The following is a 22,094-nucleotide window of genomic DNA, read 5'->3' on the forward strand; positions in this document are numbered from 1 at the left end:
TCATTTCCCATTTTCTCCCCAAGCACGTGCATATGATATCACAACTTAATTAGTTTCGTTCAGCTGAGCTGATAGGGTATCACACTGCAATCGTTTCAGATTCAAGGCAAATTTTGGTTACCATTCATGCTGTTTCTTCTGCTGTAACATGGTCCCATTTCAGTGTGCAGGTGGGAGGCTGAGCCCAGAGGACATTGCTCGTAGTGCGGCGGAGGAGGGCAGGCACGTGCATATGATATCACAACTTAATTAGTTTCGTTCAGCTGAGCTGATAGGGTATCACACTGCAATCGTTTCAGATTCAAGGCAAATTTTGGTTACCATTCATGCTGTTTCTTCTGCTGTAACATGGTCCCATTTCAGTGTGCAGGTGGGAGGCTGAGCCCAGAGGACATTGCTCGTAGTGCGGCGGAGGAGGGCAGTGGGTGGTAAAGTGGGAAGGGCTGGTTGCTACCTGGGTACTGGGTATTGTGAACATAAGGAGAAAAAGGAGGTTGAAAGCATTTATTCCTTCTAGCAGCCTTCCCAGGGCTGCAGGTCAGATTGTGAGGGTCCTCAGATTATTGCATATGAGAGAGAAGAGGAGAAACTTGAAATACTAAATTTTCTAACTCACAGTGGTCAGGTAAGCATGTGGCCTTACAAATGGATTTCAGGCTTTCAGTACAACAGATACCTTTCCCACGATTGTTATTAATAAGTTAAGATGATTTGTGGCAGACTTTGATCTTGTGCACAGAGTCTTCTTCCATCTTTTCAGAGAAGAACTTGAGCTGCTCAAATCCAGTACTGGCTGCGGGAGAAATACCTCGTTACATTTACTTTTTTTTTATTTTCTGCAGTATCTGGTGTGCAAAAGGAAGCTTGAGAGTAAAAAGGAGGCATTGCTAATCCTTTCCAAAGAGCTGGACACCTGTCAACAGGAAAGAGACCAGTACAAGCTTATGGCCAACCAGCTGCGGGAACGGCACCAGTCTCTGAAAAAAAAGTATCGGGAGCTGATTGTAGGTTGTTTCTTTATGAATACTTTACAATTGGGGGACAAGGATGAACCTCAAAAAAATCGAAATGATTCCATAATGATTGCTGTAACACTGTTTAGGTACTTGTTTACAGTGGTCCTGCAGTTGTACAGCCCTGATCATATGATTATTCATTTGTTCTGCATTGATGAGGTAGTGCCTGTTGTATAAGGCACAAAAAGACAGTTCGTGCTCTGAGGAAATTAGCTTCAGTCAGAATTCCATTTAGAAACTGATTGCAGTGTATTATTATTCCCCAGCAACTTAATGTACCATTATGAAAAACAGTGCAACATAAATTTGTAATGACCTGCTGTTCTAGACATGTAAACAAATCTTCACCCTTAGACCTTCTTTTTGAGTTGAAGTGAACATTACTAGGATTAATCAGTAGTATTGTAGAAACAATTTTTATAACATTTTAGTTAAAATGCATGTTTTAAAATTTGATCCACAGAGTTAATATAGTTGCTGGTTTCAGAAATAAGTTGCCAATAAACCATGTCCATTTGTTTGTAGGATGGGGATCCATCACTTCCACCTGAAAAGAGGAAACAGGTAGGATTTATTTGTCAGTTGATGTTTGTATGTGCTCCAAAAGTACTTTGCAAACAAGCAAAAGTATTAACCAAGAATTTCTGTCTATTGAAAAGGTCAGTCTTGAAAGTGTGACTTCTGCTTTTGTCTCCACGTTTCACTCTGAAATACCTGAACTATCATTAATTAGAATATATGGCTATTGCTTTTATGTTCACCTGAGACTGAAAGTGGTCAGTGTACAGAGACTTGAGATAGTTCTCCTTGTTGTTTATCCTTTTGTATTGTGTCCTAAAATGGGTTCGTGACAAGACTTCTCATACTTAAAAGTAATCTGGGAATGCATTGTCTGCATTCCATAATTGTTAATTTATTGTTGTGAGTGCTGTTTTCCATTAAGTATTCTCCCAGGCCCCTTGGACTCTATGAGTTATAAATGGTAAAACAATGGTAATTGCATTTTATGGTTCCCCTGAAAAACTTTTTGCTTGCTCACTTGCATTTTTGTTGCTGGATACCCACGTAGTGTGTCCCTGTTGTGGCATGTTGGTTGTCACATCTTAAAAATATCTTAATTTTTAGAGAAAAATAGCACCCAGAACACAATACTTGGAGCAAAGAGACAAGGACAACCTAAAAGAACAAAATTTTTACTTTAATTGCTGGTCTTGGACATCTTTTAACTATGTTTAAAACATGGTTATTGCATCTCTTAATGGATCAGAAGTTTTACTCATCATCCTTTCCCCGGGTGTCTGCATGTAGTTCTTGGTATTTTCTTAAAATTTTGGAGCTTAGAGCTTTGGTTGTTTTAAACTAAGCTTCCAGAGGCAATATAATTACTCCTTCAGGCACTTAAACTAATAGCTGCCAAGAAGTCAGTGGCCCAGCGTAGAATCATTTAACTTCCTCATTATTTAGCATAATTTATTTGCAATTCTGTTATTTGAACAGAATTCTAATAAAAGTTTATGACCAGTTATAGGTTTGTGCATTCTGACAATAAAAGTGTTCTTGAGGAATATACAATCAAAATGAAAAAAACCCTCAAGGCAGTATATGGATCATTACAGATATTAGTAGGAAGGGAGATTTGCCATCCCATAGATGTTGTTCTAATTGATCTTTCAAAACAAATAAAACTGACACTTGTTTCTAAAATACTGCAAAATTCAGTCTCAATTCAGCAGCTGTGATTGTATTAAGTTTTGGCAATTTGTCTCACCATGGCAAGTGCCTAGAAAACCATTTAATAATCTGCCTAGCAGTCACTGGTTATTTTTCTGAGGAAGTTATGTATTCATGCTAGGTAGCAGAGAAAGAAAGGAATTCTCTTCTTCAAATGGGGTCATTGATAGGTTTCCCCCAAGAACAATGTATACTTTAGGTTGCACAGTAATAGACTGTTAGTGCACTTTTTGAGCTTTCATTTTCCTGTGAAATGTGTCTGTAGCATACAAGGTGGATAACCTAGAGTAGTTAGGGCAACCTTTCGGAAGAACAGTATAGTTTTGCTTTGAGAAATGCATCAAAGAATAAGAAAAGAAAGTTATGAATATTTTTCCATTATTACTGTACATACATTTCTTAGCATTTTCTCATCTAAGAAAGAGTAAAGTTCTTTGTACACTTTTGCACTTTTTCAGTCCCCTTTTCACCCAAAAGCCTAGTTGCCTGCTGGAAGAAATTTGTGACCTAAGTCACTATACAAAAACAGAGATGCTGATCCTATAATGAATTTCATGTGACACAGCAATGCATGCTGTTGTCATGGTCAGAAATGAGACGAAAACATGAAATGCTGAACAATTTGCTATCTGTTGTGTTTGTTTGCCACAACAGAGAAATTATTGCCGAAATTGCAATCACGAACCTTAAATGTAATAGGTTTTTGGGATTGCTAGTCTGGAGCAATAGGTCTAGAAAACATGTCATATGAGGAAGGGCTGAGGGAACTGGATTTGTCTTGAAAAGAGACAGCTCAGTGGTGACCTCATAGCTCTTTACAACTACCTGACTGGGGTTGTAGAGTGTTGGGGAATGGTCTCTTCTGCCATGCCTGGAGGGAGAGGACTAGAGGGAATGTCATAAGCTGAGACAGGGGAGATTCAGATTAGATGTTAGGAAAATTTTTTTCCCTGTTAGGGGGGTTGGACACTGGAATAGGTTGCCCAGGGAGGTGGTGGAGTCACCATCCCTGTAAGTGTCTAAGAGGCGTCTGGATCTGGTGCTGGAGGATATGGTTTAGGGGTTACAGCAGAGTGATAGGTTAATGGTTGGACTTGATGGTCTTAGAGGTCTCCTCCAACCTTGATGATTCTGTGATTCTCCTTTTTGTCTTCATTATTCACTTCTATTATCAATTATTCTTTGTGACTGCTTAAAATACCTTGTTTTCCACACCATGCCTTCTTGTTCTGCTTTGCAATGCAGAATTTTCATTTTTTTAATGGAAATATCATGTAACCAGGCACTTTGTGTCAGCAAGCAGGTAGCTCAGAATGAGTTTTTGTGAAATTAAGTGTTCCTTAAAAGTATCTGAACATGCAGCGTTCTGCAGTGTTTTCCCTCTCAAAGCTGTGTATCTGATCTTTTCCAACCTAACCAATTCTATGACTCCATGATGATTCTGTCCCAGGATTGCTCTGCGTGTATTGCCTTCTGCCAACCAGCAAAAGCAGGAAATGAGAAACTGTGCTGCTGAAATTTCTTTTCCTACAGTAGGTATTTTACCATTAGTGCTGTTATCACAGCTTGTGAGCTGTCAGCGTTTTCCTGGCCCCTCATGCCAAACACTCTCAATTAAATGCTGTGGTTGAAGGTAGTTTTATGATGTCTTGTGGTGTCAGGTGTAGGGTAATTTTTGGATAAGAAGTGAAGGGGTGAAATGGTTTAGAAGGACAGGAATAACGAAGAGGGTTTTATTATGTTAAAATTCACCACAGATGGCAAACAATAGGCATTGCCTTTTTTGAAAGACATGTTAAAATGTTGCTCTGTCTACAGAGCCTTTGTTGAGCATCCTATAAAATCAGAAATTCTACCATTCTGCAGTGATATATATCTGCATTAACTGTGATACAGGACATTTTAATGGTAATTTACTAGATATCTGTTGGCCAGTGTTGCCATGCTGGGAAACTTAAAAGAAAAAAACATAGATGGGATTTCTAACTTGATATATACTGCCTATTATTTTCATCTACACTGCTTTAATTTTCAGTACAGCTTCAGTTTTGCCATTGAACTAACAGATCAGTGAATCCTTTGACCTTCTATATGAAATGGAAGCTCTTTTAATACAAATGAGGTCCTTCGAATAAACAAAGCTGAAGTAAAATGCATGGTTAGGAAAATGACTGTGCTGGTCCACAGACCTAAATATGCTTTGCTTAATTTGATCTCAGTGAGACCACTCAGTTGGAGATAATGGGTTTGCACTGGGGCTGTGTGTAAAGAATAAAGCTGCAATGCATATGTTCTCTAGTGAGGGCTTATATTTGTATTTTAAATGTGTAAGGAATCAAAGTAAATGGAACTAAACATATCAAGACCACAGAATGGTTGAGGTGGGAAGGCAGCTCTCAAGATCAACTAGTCCAATCCCCTTGCTCAAACAGGGCCACCTAGAGCAGGTTGCCCAGGACCATTTTCAGCCTGGTCTTGATTATCCAGAAGGATGGAAACTCCACAGCCTCTCTGGCCAACCTGTTCCAGCATTGGAGCACTCTCACAGAGAAAGAGGGAGAGGGATTGGTGTTCAGACACCTGCAGCTGTTGAGGTGGTTAAAATCCCTCGTGAGGACCAGGGCCTGTGAATGCAAAGCTTATTCCAGTTGTGTAAGAAAGCCTTACCTACTGCTTCCTAATTTAAGCAGATACCCAGCACAACAGCGTGTTGATCTGCCCACAAATCTTGACCCAAAAGCTCTCAGCTGATTCCTGGCTTGTCCAAAGGCAGAGCTCCATGCATTCCAGCTACTCTCTCACATAAAGGGCAACACCCTTCCTTACCTTCCTGCTATCCTTCCTCACCTTCCTGCTGTCCTTCCTAAAGAGCCTGTATTCCTCCATCACAGCACTCCAGTTGTGTGAGCTATCCCATGATTTCTGCATGAGTGAGATTGTAACCCTGTAACTGCACACACTTTTCAGACTCTTCCTGTTTTGTTCCCCATGCTCCATGCATTGGAGACCTCTGAGGGACACCCAAGTGTTCTGGTTTCACAGTACAGGCTTGAGAGCTTTCCCCACAAGGCTGTTCAATGTGAACTTCCTTCTCTGCATGCCTGTGGTCAAAGGAATTACACTTCAGTTACTTTGAGAATTGCTATGTCCCTTCTCTTCCCATCACCCCAAACTCTTGGCTTGCCTACCCTATCCTAAGCTTCCTTATTGCCTTCCACTCAATTTCTACAGTAAGAGAAGTCTTAATAACTTTGACAGCCTATTGCCAAAGGTAATTTTGCCTCAGGTAGTCAGGTGAATCCTGTGTCTTCCAAGCAGCTGTTGAGCCTTAGAGAGGGTCCCATGGCTGTAGAACCATGTTTGAGGCTCCTGAGTCTCATAACATAATTATGACATAGTACTAGTATAGAGCACAGCTTGATAGCTAATCTTTTTGCCAGGCAGAAAGTCCCACCAGAGAACCTGTGTGCATCTTCCCTGAAGGTCGTGGTTCTTAATGCTGTCATAGTTATCCGTAGGTGTCCCAAGGTGATTCATTCAAGCTTGAAGGTCGTGGTCCTTAATGCTGTCATAGTTATCCATAGGTGTCCCAAGGTGATTCATTCAAGCCAAGACTCTGACTGCTTCAGCAGTCATTGACATCACAGCAGCATGCTACCCACTCACTGAGATGTGGGTCAGGCAGCTTGTCTCCTGCTAATGAATAAGTCCATGAGTGTGGCTTTTTGGGGCAAGCAGAAGAAGAGAAAAACAGGAAGTTCCAAACAGGAGTATGTTGTGACATACCAGAGAGGGACCCATTTTGATCCTTTCCATTTCCAGCTTCTAGCTCAGTGTACTCAGCTAGCACAATTCAATTCTGAAACAAACTTCAGAGATTACCTTATGTCTGTCATTGACATCATCATAAAAAATCACTAGTGTGACTATTTCTTGTTAATTAATGAATTCAGGAAGTTTTGCTAGACTTCTGCTAAGGCACAAAAGCTGCACTCAGAGTCTTATGAGATAAAATCTTTGGATAAAATGCACTACGGAGTGAGCAATCATTCTATATTTATTTCACAGTGGTGCTGTGAAGATTAATATGATTTCCTCCTCTCCTTAGAGGGTTTGAAGATGAAAAACATTATGCATGTGCCAAACTTAGACCTGTGCGCTTTGGTGTGGTTTATAGGTGTATGCGTGTGACTCTCATAGTGTGAGGTAGCAGTTGGAAAACAGTGGGATCATTTGCCCTTGCATTGCATAGAGAGCAATATTCCCATGGATTTCAAAATATGCCTTCTCCAAGAGCATGCCCAGTAGAGACTGTTATTTCTTAAACAAATAGGTTCTGCAATAAACACAGAATCATAGAATCACTTGGATTGCAGAAGATCTCTACAACCATTGAGTCCAACTATTCCATATGCCCAGGACCTGTAATTTCAAATGTCTTCTCTACATAACTTTTCAGCTTAAATAGAAAAATACAATACCTTTTGGATTTTACCATAAAGAAGCTGGTGCTGGGGGAGGTCACCAGTTCCTCTACACTGAAGTGAACAGTGGTAGTTGGTAGGCTGGATTGCAGAAGATCTCTACAACCATTGAGTCCAACTATTCCATATGCCCAGGACCTGTAATTTCAAATGTCTTCTCTACATAACTTTTCAGCTTAAATAGAAAAATACAATACCTTTTGGATTTTACCATAAAGAAGCTGGTGCTGGGGGAGGTCACCAGTTCCTCTACACTGAAGTGAACAGTGGTAGTTGGTAGGCAGGTTTTTCTAATTTTACCATAAAGAAGCTGGTGCTAGGGGAGGTCACCAGTTCCTCTACCTTGAAGTGAACAGTGGTAGTTGGTAGGCAAAGCAGGTTTTTCTGTATTAATTTAGCCTTTGCAATCATACGAATGCATTGGAGGAGAAACTGCACTTAGATTTGTGATCAGTCACACCCAGCAAGTGTGCTTAATGTTTCATCAAACATTTTTCTGTCAGCCCTATAATTCAGTGGTGTTCTTTGTTTGAAGGTGTGGCTGAAACAAACATAAAGGACTGTAAACTGCAGTATAGGAATGCTTGCTTGTATTGAAAAATGCTTTTACACTGTAAAGGTATGTTGGAAGTTTCCCTCTCTTCTCCCTTGCCAAGTCACTTTTTCAGGGAGTAGTAACCTAAAGGCAGAAAGTCCTTTTTTAAATTTGTTTTGTAAGTGTCTGATAAGATTTATGTGCAAGAGAATTGAGAGCTATATTAAAGACTGTTACTATCCATCATTTTTAAAGTGGTGTGAAGAAAAATAACACTGTGTGTATGTGCATCGAGATTTGCAAAATTGTTAAAGGAGCCAAATTCAAGTGCAGTGCATAATGCCAGGGATGACTATTTGGTGTTACTTTTTTTCTCTCTTTCTTGGGTCATCGGTCAGTAGTGAGCAAAGATCTGTTGCAGTCTGACAGGTATTCACTGGCATGTGTTAATAAATATTTATAGATAATTTTGTCAGTAGTTTCAGATGCTCATCTGCAGCTAAAAGTAAGGGTCTCTTCAACCTTCTATCCCCCCAAGATGTTTTTGTAATTTTTAACGAAGTCTAAGGGGAAAAAGATGAGGTCTGTGATCCCATCCCATTGAATCTTTCACTCTGGTCTGTTCTGACCTATGGTGCTTTTTTTCCCCCTTTGTAATAAAAGTAGGCACTTCCCACTCAGCACTCTCACATCAATCTTCTCCTTTCCTCCTGACTTCTGGTGGGATTGTTGGCTATGGTTGCACTTGCTTTTGGTCAGAGGAAAAAGGAATATGATGACAGTTTCTTATGTCTGGCACTGTAATGGGAGTTTGGACTGCACTCAAATCATGCTCCACAAAGAGGGTGGTCAGGCACTGGAACAGGCTGCCCAGGGAAGTGGCCATGGCACTCAGCCTGCTAGAGATCAGGGAGCATCTGGACAACACACTTGGTCATATGGCTTAGTTTTAAGTAGTCCTGCAAGGCAAAGGGAGTTGAATTTGATGATCCTTACAAGTCCCTTCAGCTTGAGATATTCTGAGTCTATGATACATGCAACCTTCTATGACAGATGTAAAACACATAGGTTGGTGTGCTGCAGAGGCTCCAGAGGACCTGCTAGAAACTGAAGTGGACAGAGCTGTGGAAGTCTCACACTGGACAGTTAATCAAAGCCATGAATGAAGCACTATCTGTTATTTAGTATTAGAAACAGTTGGATTGAGAGAGGGTAGGAGAAACATTTTCCACTGCGGTGGGTTTTTGCAGGGGCAACACAAGACAAGAGAGCAGAAAGGTTTAAACCTCTGTGTTTATCCCTGTCTTTACCCATGTCTCAGAAGCCTCACTTCATCAGTACTGTAGTTTTGCATAATGTGAGTAAAAGAAGTAAAGTCTGTGACAGTTTCAGGAGTCTTTTTAAGGCTTCACCTAGAATCAGAAGAAACCGGTGAGGAAACTGAGTCTAGACAAGCTGAATTTGGCTAACTTTCAGGGATTTGTTCTCTGTTGCACAGGTAAATGATATGAGCTTTATTGTCTGCTGAAGTAACTTGTCTTGAATTTCTAAGTGAATTCTGGGTTTGTTCTATGAATATTGAAAAGAAGTTGCCAAGTGGAAAAATGAATTGCCTTTCTCCTTGCATAGATTTCTCCCCTTTCCTCAAAAAATACATGCTTGCAGGTTCATGAAGCCAGTCCTCCATTGTTAGTTTTATCATCTTTCAACCATATGGTATGTTTTCCTATATATGCCAAAGAAATGGTACCGAGTCCAGGTGTCGTTCAACATATCCTCTTGGCTGCCTCTCTTTAAGCCCAGTAGAGCACTTTTGAAAATCAAATATTTCTCCTCCTATCCACATTTAACTGAGAGCTTTGATGAGGTCTTGCCAAAGCCTAAACTCAGAACAGTCTAAATTATACATTGTATGGAACCTCTAAGCCAGGGGAATGAGTAATTGCCGGAGACTACTTCTCTGACATAGCTTGGTTGTTTTAGTTTAACAGAAGTATAATACAAGCCTTGCAGTAAGGAGCAAGTCTATACTTAGCTTATTGTAATGCTTTTAGGCTGCTTAAACAAGGCTGGTTTGTTTTGGTGTCTAAAATTCTTTGTTTAAAGTTTCTTCCAAAATCTCTGGCTCCAGTATAAAGGTTTTTGTCACGTTAAGTCATTTATATGACTGACAAATAAAATTCAGCATAGAACTGCAATCCCAGAGAAATGGTTTTAAAGGAAATAAATCTGAGCAGGAAGATTTAGTATAGGCTTGGTAATGCCTTTCCTGCAGTTACTGGGAGCCAGGTTTTGTCTACAGACTGCTAAAATCCTGGTGTTGTGGTTGTAAACACTGATTAGTGTGATTGAGTTCTTTCCAGGTGTTGAAATTACATGTGCTATTGCAGTGTTAGGAGTTGTTCCAATTCATCATAAAAAAGGACTTTATAAATAGAAGTGTTTCAGAGAGGTTTGTGCAAATCATGGTCTTTTTAACTAACTCAGGCTTTATTGACAGTCAGCTTTCTTAAAAAGAATCAAAAATTGTGTCTAAGCAGTGGCCATAGATACTTCAGTTGAAACACAATTTCCTGCAAACGTGGGTTCTTTGTTTTCTTTCTTTTAAACAGCCATTAAGAAGTGCCTCTCAAAACCATTGACTGAATGTGTTCTGAAGCTCCTTGATTCATTTGTTATGTGAATGACTATTACACATTTGTTTATCTGTAGGAAAAAAATCATTCCACCAAAGCATCCTTGAGGTACCTTTTGCATTGCTTGAATGGTTGTTGTCTTGAAAATGAAGTTAGAGGCAGCTTAATTTTGGCCCTAAAACTGCCTCTTTATGGGGGGGGGGGGGTGTTTGCTATTACCCTCTTTCCCCAAATTATTTATTTGCAGTCTTCAGGTTTGTCAGGAGTTTAAAAAATGCTTTAATCTCCTGAAAAACTGTGGTGGATTTACTTCGCTTTCTTCTGACCTTTTGGTCTCAAAGCATCAGAACTACAGAAGCTGTAGCAGTGACTTAGGGTTGTTGTTCATCAAATAGTATGTGTCAGCTTCTCGAGTTACTTTTCCTGTTGTTCAAAGCTACTGCTAATTTAGACCAATTGGAATTTGGAGTTGGCTTCTTCATATAGTAGTGTACAAAAGCTCCAGCTGATTATAGTCTAGCAGTCTAATCCTTCAAACGGTCATATGCATAACAATGTTCATGTTACTCTTCATGTTAATATATTTGTCTTAACTCTGAGGCAAGACATGTGGAAGTAACAGGTGTTAGTAAACAAAGGGCAAGATTGCAGTAAAGGCTGTCAGATACCTTGTTGGTTTGATAGTGTATGAGTTGTAAAGATAAAACTCACAAAAACATCCTATGAGACTGTCAAGTGGTAGTGAGAATAGCTGAGTAAAAGAGCAAGACTGGAAAAGAGAGATATCAGAATAGAGAAATGGGGAAGTTGAAGGAGAAGAACAGCAAGCAGGGAATCTAAAACTTGACCTAAAATACCAAGAGAGACCTTGGAACAGTCAGTTGATGCATTGGCCTCAAATCCAGGGTAGCTTAGAGATACTGACTCATGAGACTATAGCAAGTCATGCTTAGAAGGTCTGAAAATTCTTTTTCCTTTCTTTTTATACTCCATAGTACAGCTCCATACAGGGCCAGGAACTTTGGCTGGCATCCTCTTTACTGGCGAGGAGTCGGCTCTAAACACCATTAAGGAATTCAAATGTATCATAATTATTTCTCAGCTGTGCCTTCTGTCTAATTATATGCCAGTTTAAAACTATTATTTTAGCAGCTTTATATAAACACTGTCAAAGTACCCTGCATTTTGTCCTTCCCACCAGGCAAGATATTGGAGCTAGCATAGGTATTTTCACTTTGGCTTGTTTGGGGTTTGTGTGCTGCTCTGGGAGTCTGTATGCACACGTGTTGTATGTATTTGCTACTATTTAAGATAAAGGAACCCTGGTGACTTTAGTTGTTATCCCTCTAATGAACCATCAAGATGAGGTACCAACAATGGCAAAAGTAAATATTGTTGGCAGATAAGGAGTAATTCTAGGGTTTCTTTTCAATCACCACTTCTGCTTCTCTCCATAGGCACTGTCCTGACTGATATTTACTCCTTTTCTAGGCGAATCTTGCTCAGCTATTGAGTGAGGCTCAAGATCGAAATAAGCATCTTGGAGAAGAGATTCAAGAGCTTCAACAGAGACTGGGAGAAGTCCAAGGAGACAATAAGGTATTGCAAACTTTTGTTACCAGTAAACAGCATGGAATGTGTAAACTGAGCTGGAGTTTAGCATTTCCTTTGTCAGAAAACAAATCCAACAATGGATTACAGAACTTCTAGAATAATTACAATAAATGCTTAAAAGAGTAGAGCAAAAGAAACTTTTACAAGATACCAGCAAGTGCAGCTTATTATATATTTTTGCATGCTGCTTGTGCTCTGTTGTCCTTAACTATGTATTTTGGACCTAGCCTTGCTTTAATACTCTCAGACTTTACTTTTTCCTTTTTTTTAAAATAATTTTATTAGTGGTATTTCCTCTTACAAATGAGTACAGATAAGCATGTCTTCTTCATCATGTGGTAATTTTCTTTTTTTTTGCACTGAAAATGCAAAATTTTAGTAATGATAAAACCAGAGGAGCCCATTTTTTCCCTTAAAAACATGGAGCAGTTGATCACAAACATATATAGTGAGCTTTGTATTAAGCCCTCATCCCATTACCCTTACATAACCAATTTATTTCATTGCTAAATTTAGCAAGTTATATGGAACATTGCTCAAAATCTGCCATTTGGTATTAATCAAACTCCTGTTGTCTCTGTTAATTGAAATATTTAAACCCAAGCCAAATGTGTGTAACATTCACAGCTGGAGCTTTATGCAAAAGTACATTCAGAGATCAAACTAGTGAGAGGTTGAACTGGAGAGTCGAGGTGGTTAACAAAGTGAAAAATTGAAACAAATAATGAATGATAACTTGCCTCCCTCAACTACAGTTTTAAAATTATGGGATTTAAAAATGTGAATAAAAATGATGCGACTATTGATTATTCGGATTTAATTTTTTAATTTCGATTTAAGTTTATTTTAGTTATTTTCTTTTAAACATGAGCATATTGAAGGTGTTCAGGGAGCTGGGAAAGGGTCAAGTGAGACCTGAATTGGTGCTGTGCATAGCATTCAGCATCACTTGCTCAAGTCTCCAAAGACCAGGTTTCCTGGTGTTAAGATAACTAGTCTTTTATTTTCATTTGCATGTTGCTGTTTGAACTATATTACCATGTAGAAGTCAGTGCCTCACAGTTCTCCAGTACCAATATTATGCCATACAGCCTTTCCCAAGCCAGTCCTGAGCAGATAACAAGGGTTTGTAAGTACAAACACAACATAAAGGTAGTAAAACTAAAACGTGTTTCAATGTCAAGGTTATATACCTATTTTAATTCCTTAGGACAATACGGTCTTGGTAACACAGAGTCTGTTTCTTTGTGCTTGAAGTAGCTCTTTTATGTTCACCTTTGTGGGTTAACTTGATATTAGTCAGACATCTTTGTGACATCTGTATTCTCAGCATGAAATTTAAATTCATGATCCTCGAAATGAATGGAAAAGTACAAAGAGAGCTCTTCTGCCCAGCGTGCCCCTCTCCAAAAGGTGCAAAATAGTGCATCACTAAATAAAGAGTGGGAGGAAAAAGCTGCATCAGACACGGATTAATTTAGACTAGGATTTTCATTTTTGGAACACATCCTTCACTTTCCTAGTAAATGAGAAATAGAGCTTATTTTAGAGTCAGGTTGCTGGTTTTCAGAGCGCCTAAAAAAGCATTGCCATCTCTCTGAGGGATTTAACACTCTCCTTCTGTGTCAGAGTTCTCTCTCTCTCCTAGCCTTGGTGATAAAATTCCAGGCTTGTTCCTGAAGCCATTCTGTCCTGCTCATCAGTTCTCCTGTGCTGGCAGCTGGGCTACTTCAGGCACTGGATTCCAGATAATGCATGGTATATAAGAAAACAAAGAACTATAATAATTTGCTTGTTCTTACATTTTCCCCCTGCATTCTTACTGCTTTTCCCAAAGTGAGGGAGGGCATCCTGCCCAGCTGGTCTACGTCAGCCTTACTTCTGGCAAGAGATGAACAAACAGCTGCTTTTGCAGCAAGTGAAGCTGCTTATGGATGAACAGTTCTGCCTGTGTCTGAGCAGGGGTGACTCATACAGGCTTTGTCACTGAGTGGCAAGAGCTTTGCAGGACTAAAAAAGAAAAAAAAACCCCTCTTTAAATATCACACATTAACTCTATTGATAAAGAAATGTTTTGATGGCTTGACTTGTTTTTCACTGCTTTAATGTTTGCTATGAGTAGGATACAGTCACTTGGATTAGCAAGAAGACCTTAAACTGGAGACACTACTTGTTGAAATCGTGTTAAGTACGTCATCAGTTAGGCAATAACAAATTACTTGCATTTGGTTTAACTGGACTAATTTTTTCCTCTGATTTCAACTAGAATTTTGTTGGCACAAATAATAAAACTTATTCAAAGAGTCCCTGGATGGATTTGCTGCTGCAGTTTGAAAAATACAGCAATAGTTAGACTGCAGCACTCCAACAACAGATATCTAAGACTATTTATTTTTATGACTGATCACAATCTCACAAGCTCTGACACATGAAAACTCTTCTATGTTTATGACAGTTATTTGTAAATCTTCTTCCTTCCTAATGTTCTGGCAGCAATGCTTGGAAACAATTACTGAAACACAGAAGCAGATAGTTAGAAAATCCAATTCTCTCTTGAAAAGGGTAAAAATGGAAAGCTTAAGAGAAACTGGAGGCTTCTGCGAGACTGGATGACTCAGTTGCCTTGACATGTATTCCTACCTACGCAGAGAATTGCTTTTGTAGGCTGCTGGGAGCAAGAGGAAGGTGCAGGGGAAACAATGGCTGCAGTGTTACTGTCAGGTCACCGTGGCAAGGCACAATCATTTGTGCAGCACAGTGTGAAATGTTAAACGTGGCGTGTGTGTTTTGGCAGAACTGGGATTAAGGCAGCACGTTTGCATAGCTCTGGTCCACTTTTTACAATTTTGTAGACAATTGCTTTCAGTGACAGTGGCTAAACGTGATGGTTCCTGCCTTCCATGAAGAATTTACTTCCATGTTTCCCTTTTTCCCTGTACATGTTCTCCTGGTAATCAGCAGTGTCCAGGTTTGGTGCAGGTGTTGTCTGTGGATTCCTAGCCTGCACAGCAGCTTATCCCAGTGAAGCCTGTTTGGGGTATGTAGGGCTGATACAGTGTTGCTACTTGTTAAATCATTATCTTAGCTGAAAGTTATTAAGAAGAAGCTGTGATGTTAAAATAAAACGTCTAGTGGCTTGCAGCACTGGATTGTTTTGGTTAACAATCTATGGGTTCTTGACAAACAGGAGCTCTCTCTGGTAAGGTGCCATTAATTTAAAGCCACTCAGCTGTGAATGCTGTTCACAGAATCCTGAGGGGTAGTGTTAACCTGTTCTCGAGCTGCAAAATGAAGTTGAGCTGTCCTTTTCTCAGTGATTTCTGAATGACAGACATAAAAATACAGCAGCCAGAGGGCAAGCATATAAAGTTTATAACAAAGCACTAATATATGAAATAAACCCTTAAACCTCTGGCATAACAGTGTCTCTTTGGGTCACAGCATTTTCAGGGAAGAATTTTATAGCAGGTGGTGCTGCCTCATGAGACATTCGCAATGCAGAATTAAACGACTTGGCCTGTTCTGCCCTGTCAACTCTCTGATTGGCCAACTGTCTGGAAGAAGCACTCTGTTGTTTTATGGATTGGTATTTTACTTTATTTTATGTATGTTAATAATGCTGCTTTTACTGGCTGAGTTTGGATTTCTGAAGCATTCTTTTTGTAAGACCTCATGCTCTCTTTTTTTCCTCAAAACTAGTAGTAAATAAAGAGTTCTCCCTTTATTGACAGGCTGTTTGACCTTGCAAGTTGTAATTGCTTGCAATTATATTTGCATCTTGTGCTTGGGCCCCTCCTGGGCTGGGGAAGAGTTGGTCACAGAGCACGAGTGACAGCTCTGATCCAGTTCCCAGCCTGGTACTGGGTGTTACACAGAGGTTTTGCTCTGCTGCAGACATTGGAGGCATTAACAAAGTGTGACTCCCCTTCCTGGTTCCAAGTCTTTTGAACAAGATCGAAACCTCAAAATGTTATTACATTTGTCCCTTGCAGCCTGTCTCACTAGTGAGAGGTCCTAGAGATGAAGTTAATCTGGCTGAATTAAGCCATGTTACCATACCTTTTGTTCATCAGCCTTTTAGCATTTAAAAACCCAATCCTGTAGCTCTGAAGCCACTCCAGGATTTGCTAGTCGCCTTTTTGACTTATTTTTTTTTGATAAAGAAATTAATAGGAATTATATCTCCTCGGATCCATTCAGCCTTACTAAGTGTGCAGTGGTTTGTACTTCCCCTGTGGGGATAGGGAAATGTAGTTTGCCAAAACCAGTTACTTTTGCGGCCACAGCTTTCCCTGAACAAGTGAACTGCTTATCAGAACATGTTGTACTAGCTTCAGTGACTTGCACTGAACTGGAGCTGAAATAAGTGGGGAGGATGATTTTGGTAGTCTGTCTTGCATCAGCAGGATTTTAATTGGCACATTGCAGCTATGGTGACTGGCATCCCATAAATACCAAAGATAGATTTTAATGTACAATCTTCTGCTTCAGAAGATTGATTTTTTCCTAAGTCTGCAATATAATGATGTACATTAATTCTTTGGTGCAAGGAAAGTCAGGCTGGTTATTGTGGTGGGTTTCTCTAGTCTCTGTGGAGCTCCTACAAATGAGGCCACAGGGAGGCAACACTTTTGCCTAGTTGTACTCAGTATAAACAACTGTAAATGCTGAATGGCTTTCAGATTGGTATTTAATACTCTGTGGTTCTTCAAAGGTCGTTGCTTTTTGCTTTGGATATTGAATGTAAATGTGTATTAATTCAAGTCAGACTGTTTTCAGCAGTCACAAAGCTCATGAGCTCATTAGCTGTTCGAGCATTTTGGAAGAGTCTTTTTGTTGTTGGCCCATTTTTTTGGTTTTGACATGAATTAACTTTTGTGAATAGATTAAAAAAACAATGCACAAGCAAATGTATTAGCAGCTGTTAATACAAATTCTGTACTGATGTAGCACAGAGGGGTTTTTAAGTAAAGTAAAACGAAGCTGGGCAAGCCACTTCTTGCATTTTTATTAACTAGGAAGAGTTCTGTGCTCAGAGAATTTTAACATTTGCATGTGAAAAGGGCTTTCTGATAATTCTCTAGTTTTAGTCTGACTGGAATTAGTTCCTGTCACTCCCAAAAAATATTGACCACGTGTCTGTGTTTACTTAGTCTTTTATCATTTGGATACTCTGGTACCTGTTTTTGCAGGGTCTGATTCAATTCCTGTTGATGCTTTGACTGTCCAACTGGAATTTTTCACTGAGGACAGGATTGAGCCCTCAGCTCAGAAGGTTCCCTCTGGTTTGAGCAATACAAGCTGTTTCACCTGGAAGAGCTGAAATCTCTCTAATACAGGTGTATTCTGCTGCTGCAGCCTGTGTTCTCCTGCCTACTGAATTCTGTTTTTCTCATGGCAGCTCCTTCGAATGACCATAGCAAAGCAAAGACTCGGAGATGATGAAGTTGGGGCTCGGCACTTTGCAGCACATGAACGAGAGGACCTGGTTCAACAACTGGAGAAGGCTCGAGAACAAGTAATGACTAAATGGGCATATAGTGTCATGTTTTACAGAACTAGGTGCAGTAGCAAGTGAATTACTTCCATTGTGTTGGAAGGGTTGGTAGCTGACTGACATTGAAATAGTGGTGAAGGTGTTGGGATTTTCACTGAAATAGCACTAACTTAAACATACCTATGTGGTTAGAGTGAGTTCCTAATCTCAGGAATTCATCGTCTAGATTAATGATTCTCCTTTTTTTTAAAATATGCAATAGCAACTTGTGGTATTTGAATATTGTCAATGAATGTCAATGAAAGGGACCCTTTAGTGAAAGCTGTTTACAAGTATGCAACACAGTATGCAGTAGCTGTTGTATCTCCTGAAGATACTCTCTGAATGAAATTTTCAGTAGAAGTGTTGCTAGGCTCCTCTTCCTCCCACCCCTGAAGTACTTCTTCCCCTCTTCTGAAAAAAATCTCACATCAGACCTCTTTTTCCTAACTCCAGCCTGTATTAATACTATGTATCATGCAGCATCCAATTCATCAGGCCCTTTCCCTTATACTGATACATAACTTTTTGGACAGTTTGGGGCACTCATCTGTTTTTCCCACACTCGTTCCTACCAATGTCAGTTCCACCCTGAGTGAGCCATTCTGTGATCCAGGAGAGGTGCATATTTCTGATTTTTCAGACTTCACTCAATTGCAGCACCACTTTAGCTTACCAAAAAGGCTGTTGGCCTTCTTCCAGTGTGATCGTCTCTGTTAACTCTGTTCCCAAGCTCCCACTCTTTCTGTTCATCACCGGGTCTCTTTTCATGCGGTGGTCTGTTGTCCTTCCTGATTTATCTATGTTTCCTGAGGTGTAGGTGGAAACTTCTGAACCCACTGCAGACTTTGCTCACACTCATAGTTTCCTCTCTTTGAAAGTTCAAAGCTCTTTGTCCTTGCGTATCTTTCATACCAGACTTCATCACTCTGTTGCTTAATAGCAAAGCTCACCCTGTTGCCTTCATGCTGATTTATTTTGCACTTTCTTAGTTCTTCTTCCTATTCTGTGGAGCTTCATTGCTCAAGTCCCATAATTAGTATAAATTCCTATTTACAGACTTCCTCTTCCAAGTTTAACAAGTATTTGTTCAGTTGAGTTCATTCCTGAAGTCCTAGAAATTATATGCTAAAACCAGCTTAATATGTTTGTAACTGAATTAGAGTATGGACTGAGATTTCTTTTGCTGTCACATTTTATTTGTTTTCTACAAATTCTGTAAAACAAATCTTACTGCTAAAGTTACTTAACTTCAAATTAATAGCAAAATAGAGTAAAAGTACATATGAAAAGACTTTTGACTGTTCAAAATCATTCCTGTTCAGCCCTTGTTGCTGTTTTCAGTTTGGGTGCTATGTAATCTTTTGTTTAAACTCAAAATAGTGATACAGCTCTCCTTTCTTCTCAGATTGAGACTCTGAGATATGATCTTCAGGCTGCCCTGGATGAGTTACAGGATGTGAAACAGGAACGCTCTTTTTACCAAGATAAGTCTGACAGACTAAACCAAGAGCTGAATCATATCTTAGGAGGGCATGAAAACCGTATCATCGACGTAGATGCTCTGTGTATGGAGAACAGGTGAATGCCTTACTGTTCCCCTAGAAAAAAACAAGGAATGTTGCTGTAACAGGAGAATCAGGAGGTCAGGCACAACAACATTTTAAAGAAAATATAACCAAGAATAAAAGTTAAGACATTTTGGTAATTTGTTTTGTCTGTTTTGTTTGTATTTTTACTAAGCATCAAATAATATTGAGAAGGGCTGTGGGAAATTACCAATGTTTTATTTGGCTACAGAGGTGTCAGTGATATTCCCAAATAGAGCTAAACAAGGAAAAGGAAGAGAAGTGCAGACCTTTTTATTCCCATCAGTGTATGGCACCAAAAGCAAGAATATTAAAAATTTGTGTCTTCAGAAACAACTGAGCTGTAATGGGCTAATGTTGGATTGGAAACAAGGACTTTGAGAACCCTGAGCTAACAGTTTCAGACATAATTTTCACCACAGGGAGAGGTTGTCAGCATGGAGTGATTTGCCAACAAAATTTGCTGGTGAAATCACCCATGTAGATGTTGTTGCTGCTTCCTTGGGAAAAGAATGTGTTTTATGGCCACCACTAAGGATGACAGAGAGGAGTCACTGACAGAGTCATAGAAGGTACTTCCCTTAATGTCAACAATTACCTTAAAGTGAAATAGAACTTGTAAGACACTTTCTATTTACAGAGACTTATGCTTCAGGTAAGAAAGTGTAATACCAAAGGCATTACTTCTTCCCAGCAGCTCCAGGGGTTTTTTTTCTGTTTTGTGTGGCCTACAGAGTTCTGTATCAATTTAAGCCTCATGCTAACCTGACAGCAATGTGAATTTTTTTTCTCTGAAATAATTGTCACAAACCCTAATACAGCAGCAGTTGCACTACATGAAAGAGGATATTTTATAAACCCTTTATACATAAAAAAGACATTTTCCTATGTGGAAATAACTGTCTAATCCTAGTGCATAAACTATATTAGGAAGAACTGTACTGTTTCAGTTAACTGTATTCATTTTTCAACTATACTGCTAAGTTTTCTGCTTGTGATTGCTAATGAGAAGTGCCAAGTAAGTGATGGATATTGCAATGCAAAAGTTCTACATAGCTGAGTCTTGTGTTAATATATATACAAATCTTCATGTGTCCATCCCATAGACCTTCAAGCACCGAGGACATGAGTAAATGCTTCCTGACTGTTTCCTCTAGACATCAATATATCCTTTTAGCTTCCTTCCCCGAAGACCTGAGGACTGATATAAAATGGCTGTGCAGCATACTTGACAAATCTAACAGAAGGGCAGCCTCCTGTTCTGATGCAATTTGTTTCCCTACTCAAAGTTTTATGGGGTCAAGAGCAGTAAGATTTTGTTATTTTATCCCTCACAGAACTGCAGAGGGAAAAGGACTCTCAGTAGTTCAAAGACAGGACATGCCAACTAGTAAAGAAGACTGCTTGAGGGAGTACTTGAAGGTAACATGAAGTAAAGGATTACATTTCTTTTTCAGGTATCTTCAAGAGAGATTAAAACAACTTCAAGAGGAAGTCAACCTTCTTAAGTCTAGTATTACTAAATATAAGGTAAGATGCTCTCTGTCTATCATCCTAACTGTGCTTTGTTGTTCATGGAAGTTATTGTTCATTTTCATGTTACATGTATTTAAAGAAGAAAATTGTGTCATAGAAGAAAAATCCACCATTAACATCCTGACAATATTACATGCTCAGTCTTCCTTCTGGGCTTCTTAGCCAATGGTAGTACAAAGGGATAACCATTAAGAGTATTTCCAAAAATTAGTTAAATACCTTTTTATAAGTTTTGTGGGGGAACTCTCCTCCTGCTGAGGGGCAGGTGATCACCCTTCCAGCCTGCTGGTAGGTGAAAAGTTTCAGATCATGCAGCTGTGTTGCCATCACTAAAAGGTCTTGTCTCCCTGTCCCCTAACGGCTGTGCTATTTCTTCACATATCTTAATGATCACTAAGCCTTCATTGTTCTTCCATTCCTGGGTTAAGGGATATGCTGTTTTACATTAAGCCTTCAGGACTGAATTTTGCCCTTCCCTGAAGTTAAGCATTCTTATTTTCTTCTGCAAGAGATTATGGGGAATGGGAGGGGAGGGCATGAGGAGGGTAATCTTAGGGCTGTCAATAGACCTTCTTCATTTAGGTCACTATAAAAATGTCACAGCACTGACTGCTTTCTGTGCATGAGCAAAGCTCCTCCAAGTACCAACTTCATTTCAGCGTCTGCTCACACTTACAACTTGGGTCTCTTGGAGTGTGAGTTAAGTTTTTGGATGAGAACTGAGCATCTTGTGGTCTGGTGAAGTTTGAAGGAGCTGTCCTTCTGTAGCAGGATCACTCTGCTTCTAATTCCTAAAAGTTGGTATTTACTACTAAAAGGGCTTCTAGAAACTCTGATAGAGGAGTTTGAGCTTTCCCTTTGAAGCCTATCCAAAGAAATGCTGGGAAAAGTCTGATGTTGTTTCCAACTGATATTCTCTACAGGATACTGCAGTATCTTCACTGGCACTCAGCAGTTTATTAAAAAATAGGCAAGCCTTAAAAATGCTTTGGGGGGAGTGGGTGGAAGAGACTACAGTAAAGTGATTGCGATGAGACAAGTCTTTGTAACACTGCAAAGACTGTTTTGGCTGGAGAATCAGACTCCAAGAGAGTCACACCCCCATAGCTTATTATGGGTGTAAGCTCTAGCCCCTGCAGAGTTGTTCTGAGGCCAAAATCCAAAGTTCCAGATTCTATCCTCCTAATGACAGGATTTGTTGGCTACTGTTTTTCTAAATAAGATATTTGTTGTTTCCCTAGAATGCACTAGAGAGACGAAAAAATTCAAAGACTCATAGTAGATCCAGTAGCAGTGCTCTGACTGGAGTCCTTTCTGCAAAGCAAGGTATTGCATAAATGCAGCATGGTGTTGCGTATCTCATTGAATTCCTTTCATCTTACCACTTAATTTCAGCAGCCCTTTCCTCACCAACCAA

At 39.6% G+C, this 22,094-nt stretch overlaps 1 protein-coding gene across 1 annotated transcript; it reads left to right on the top strand.

Annotated features, from left to right (window-relative positions):
• Positions 1-842: 842 nt before the first annotated feature.
• Positions 843-22,003, top strand: CCDC149 (coiled-coil domain containing 149; the record flags this gene model as incomplete). The annotated part of the gene is made up of 7 exons (XM_009075315.1): positions 843-1,004; positions 1,542-1,580; positions 11,894-12,001; positions 17,418-17,534; positions 18,961-19,133; positions 20,599-20,671; positions 21,919-22,003. Coding segments are annotated over 7 exons (757 nt in total), but the record flags the coding sequence as incomplete, so codon positions are not given.
• Positions 22,004-22,094: the final 91 nt, after the last annotated feature.

The sequence above is a fragment of the Acanthisitta chloris genome, unplaced genomic scaffold (assembly GCF_000695815.1).
Source record: "Acanthisitta chloris isolate BGI_N310 unplaced genomic scaffold, ASM69581v1 scaffold14965, whole genome shotgun sequence".
Classification (NCBI taxonomy): Eukaryota; Metazoa; Chordata; class Aves; order Passeriformes; family Acanthisittidae; genus Acanthisitta; species Acanthisitta chloris.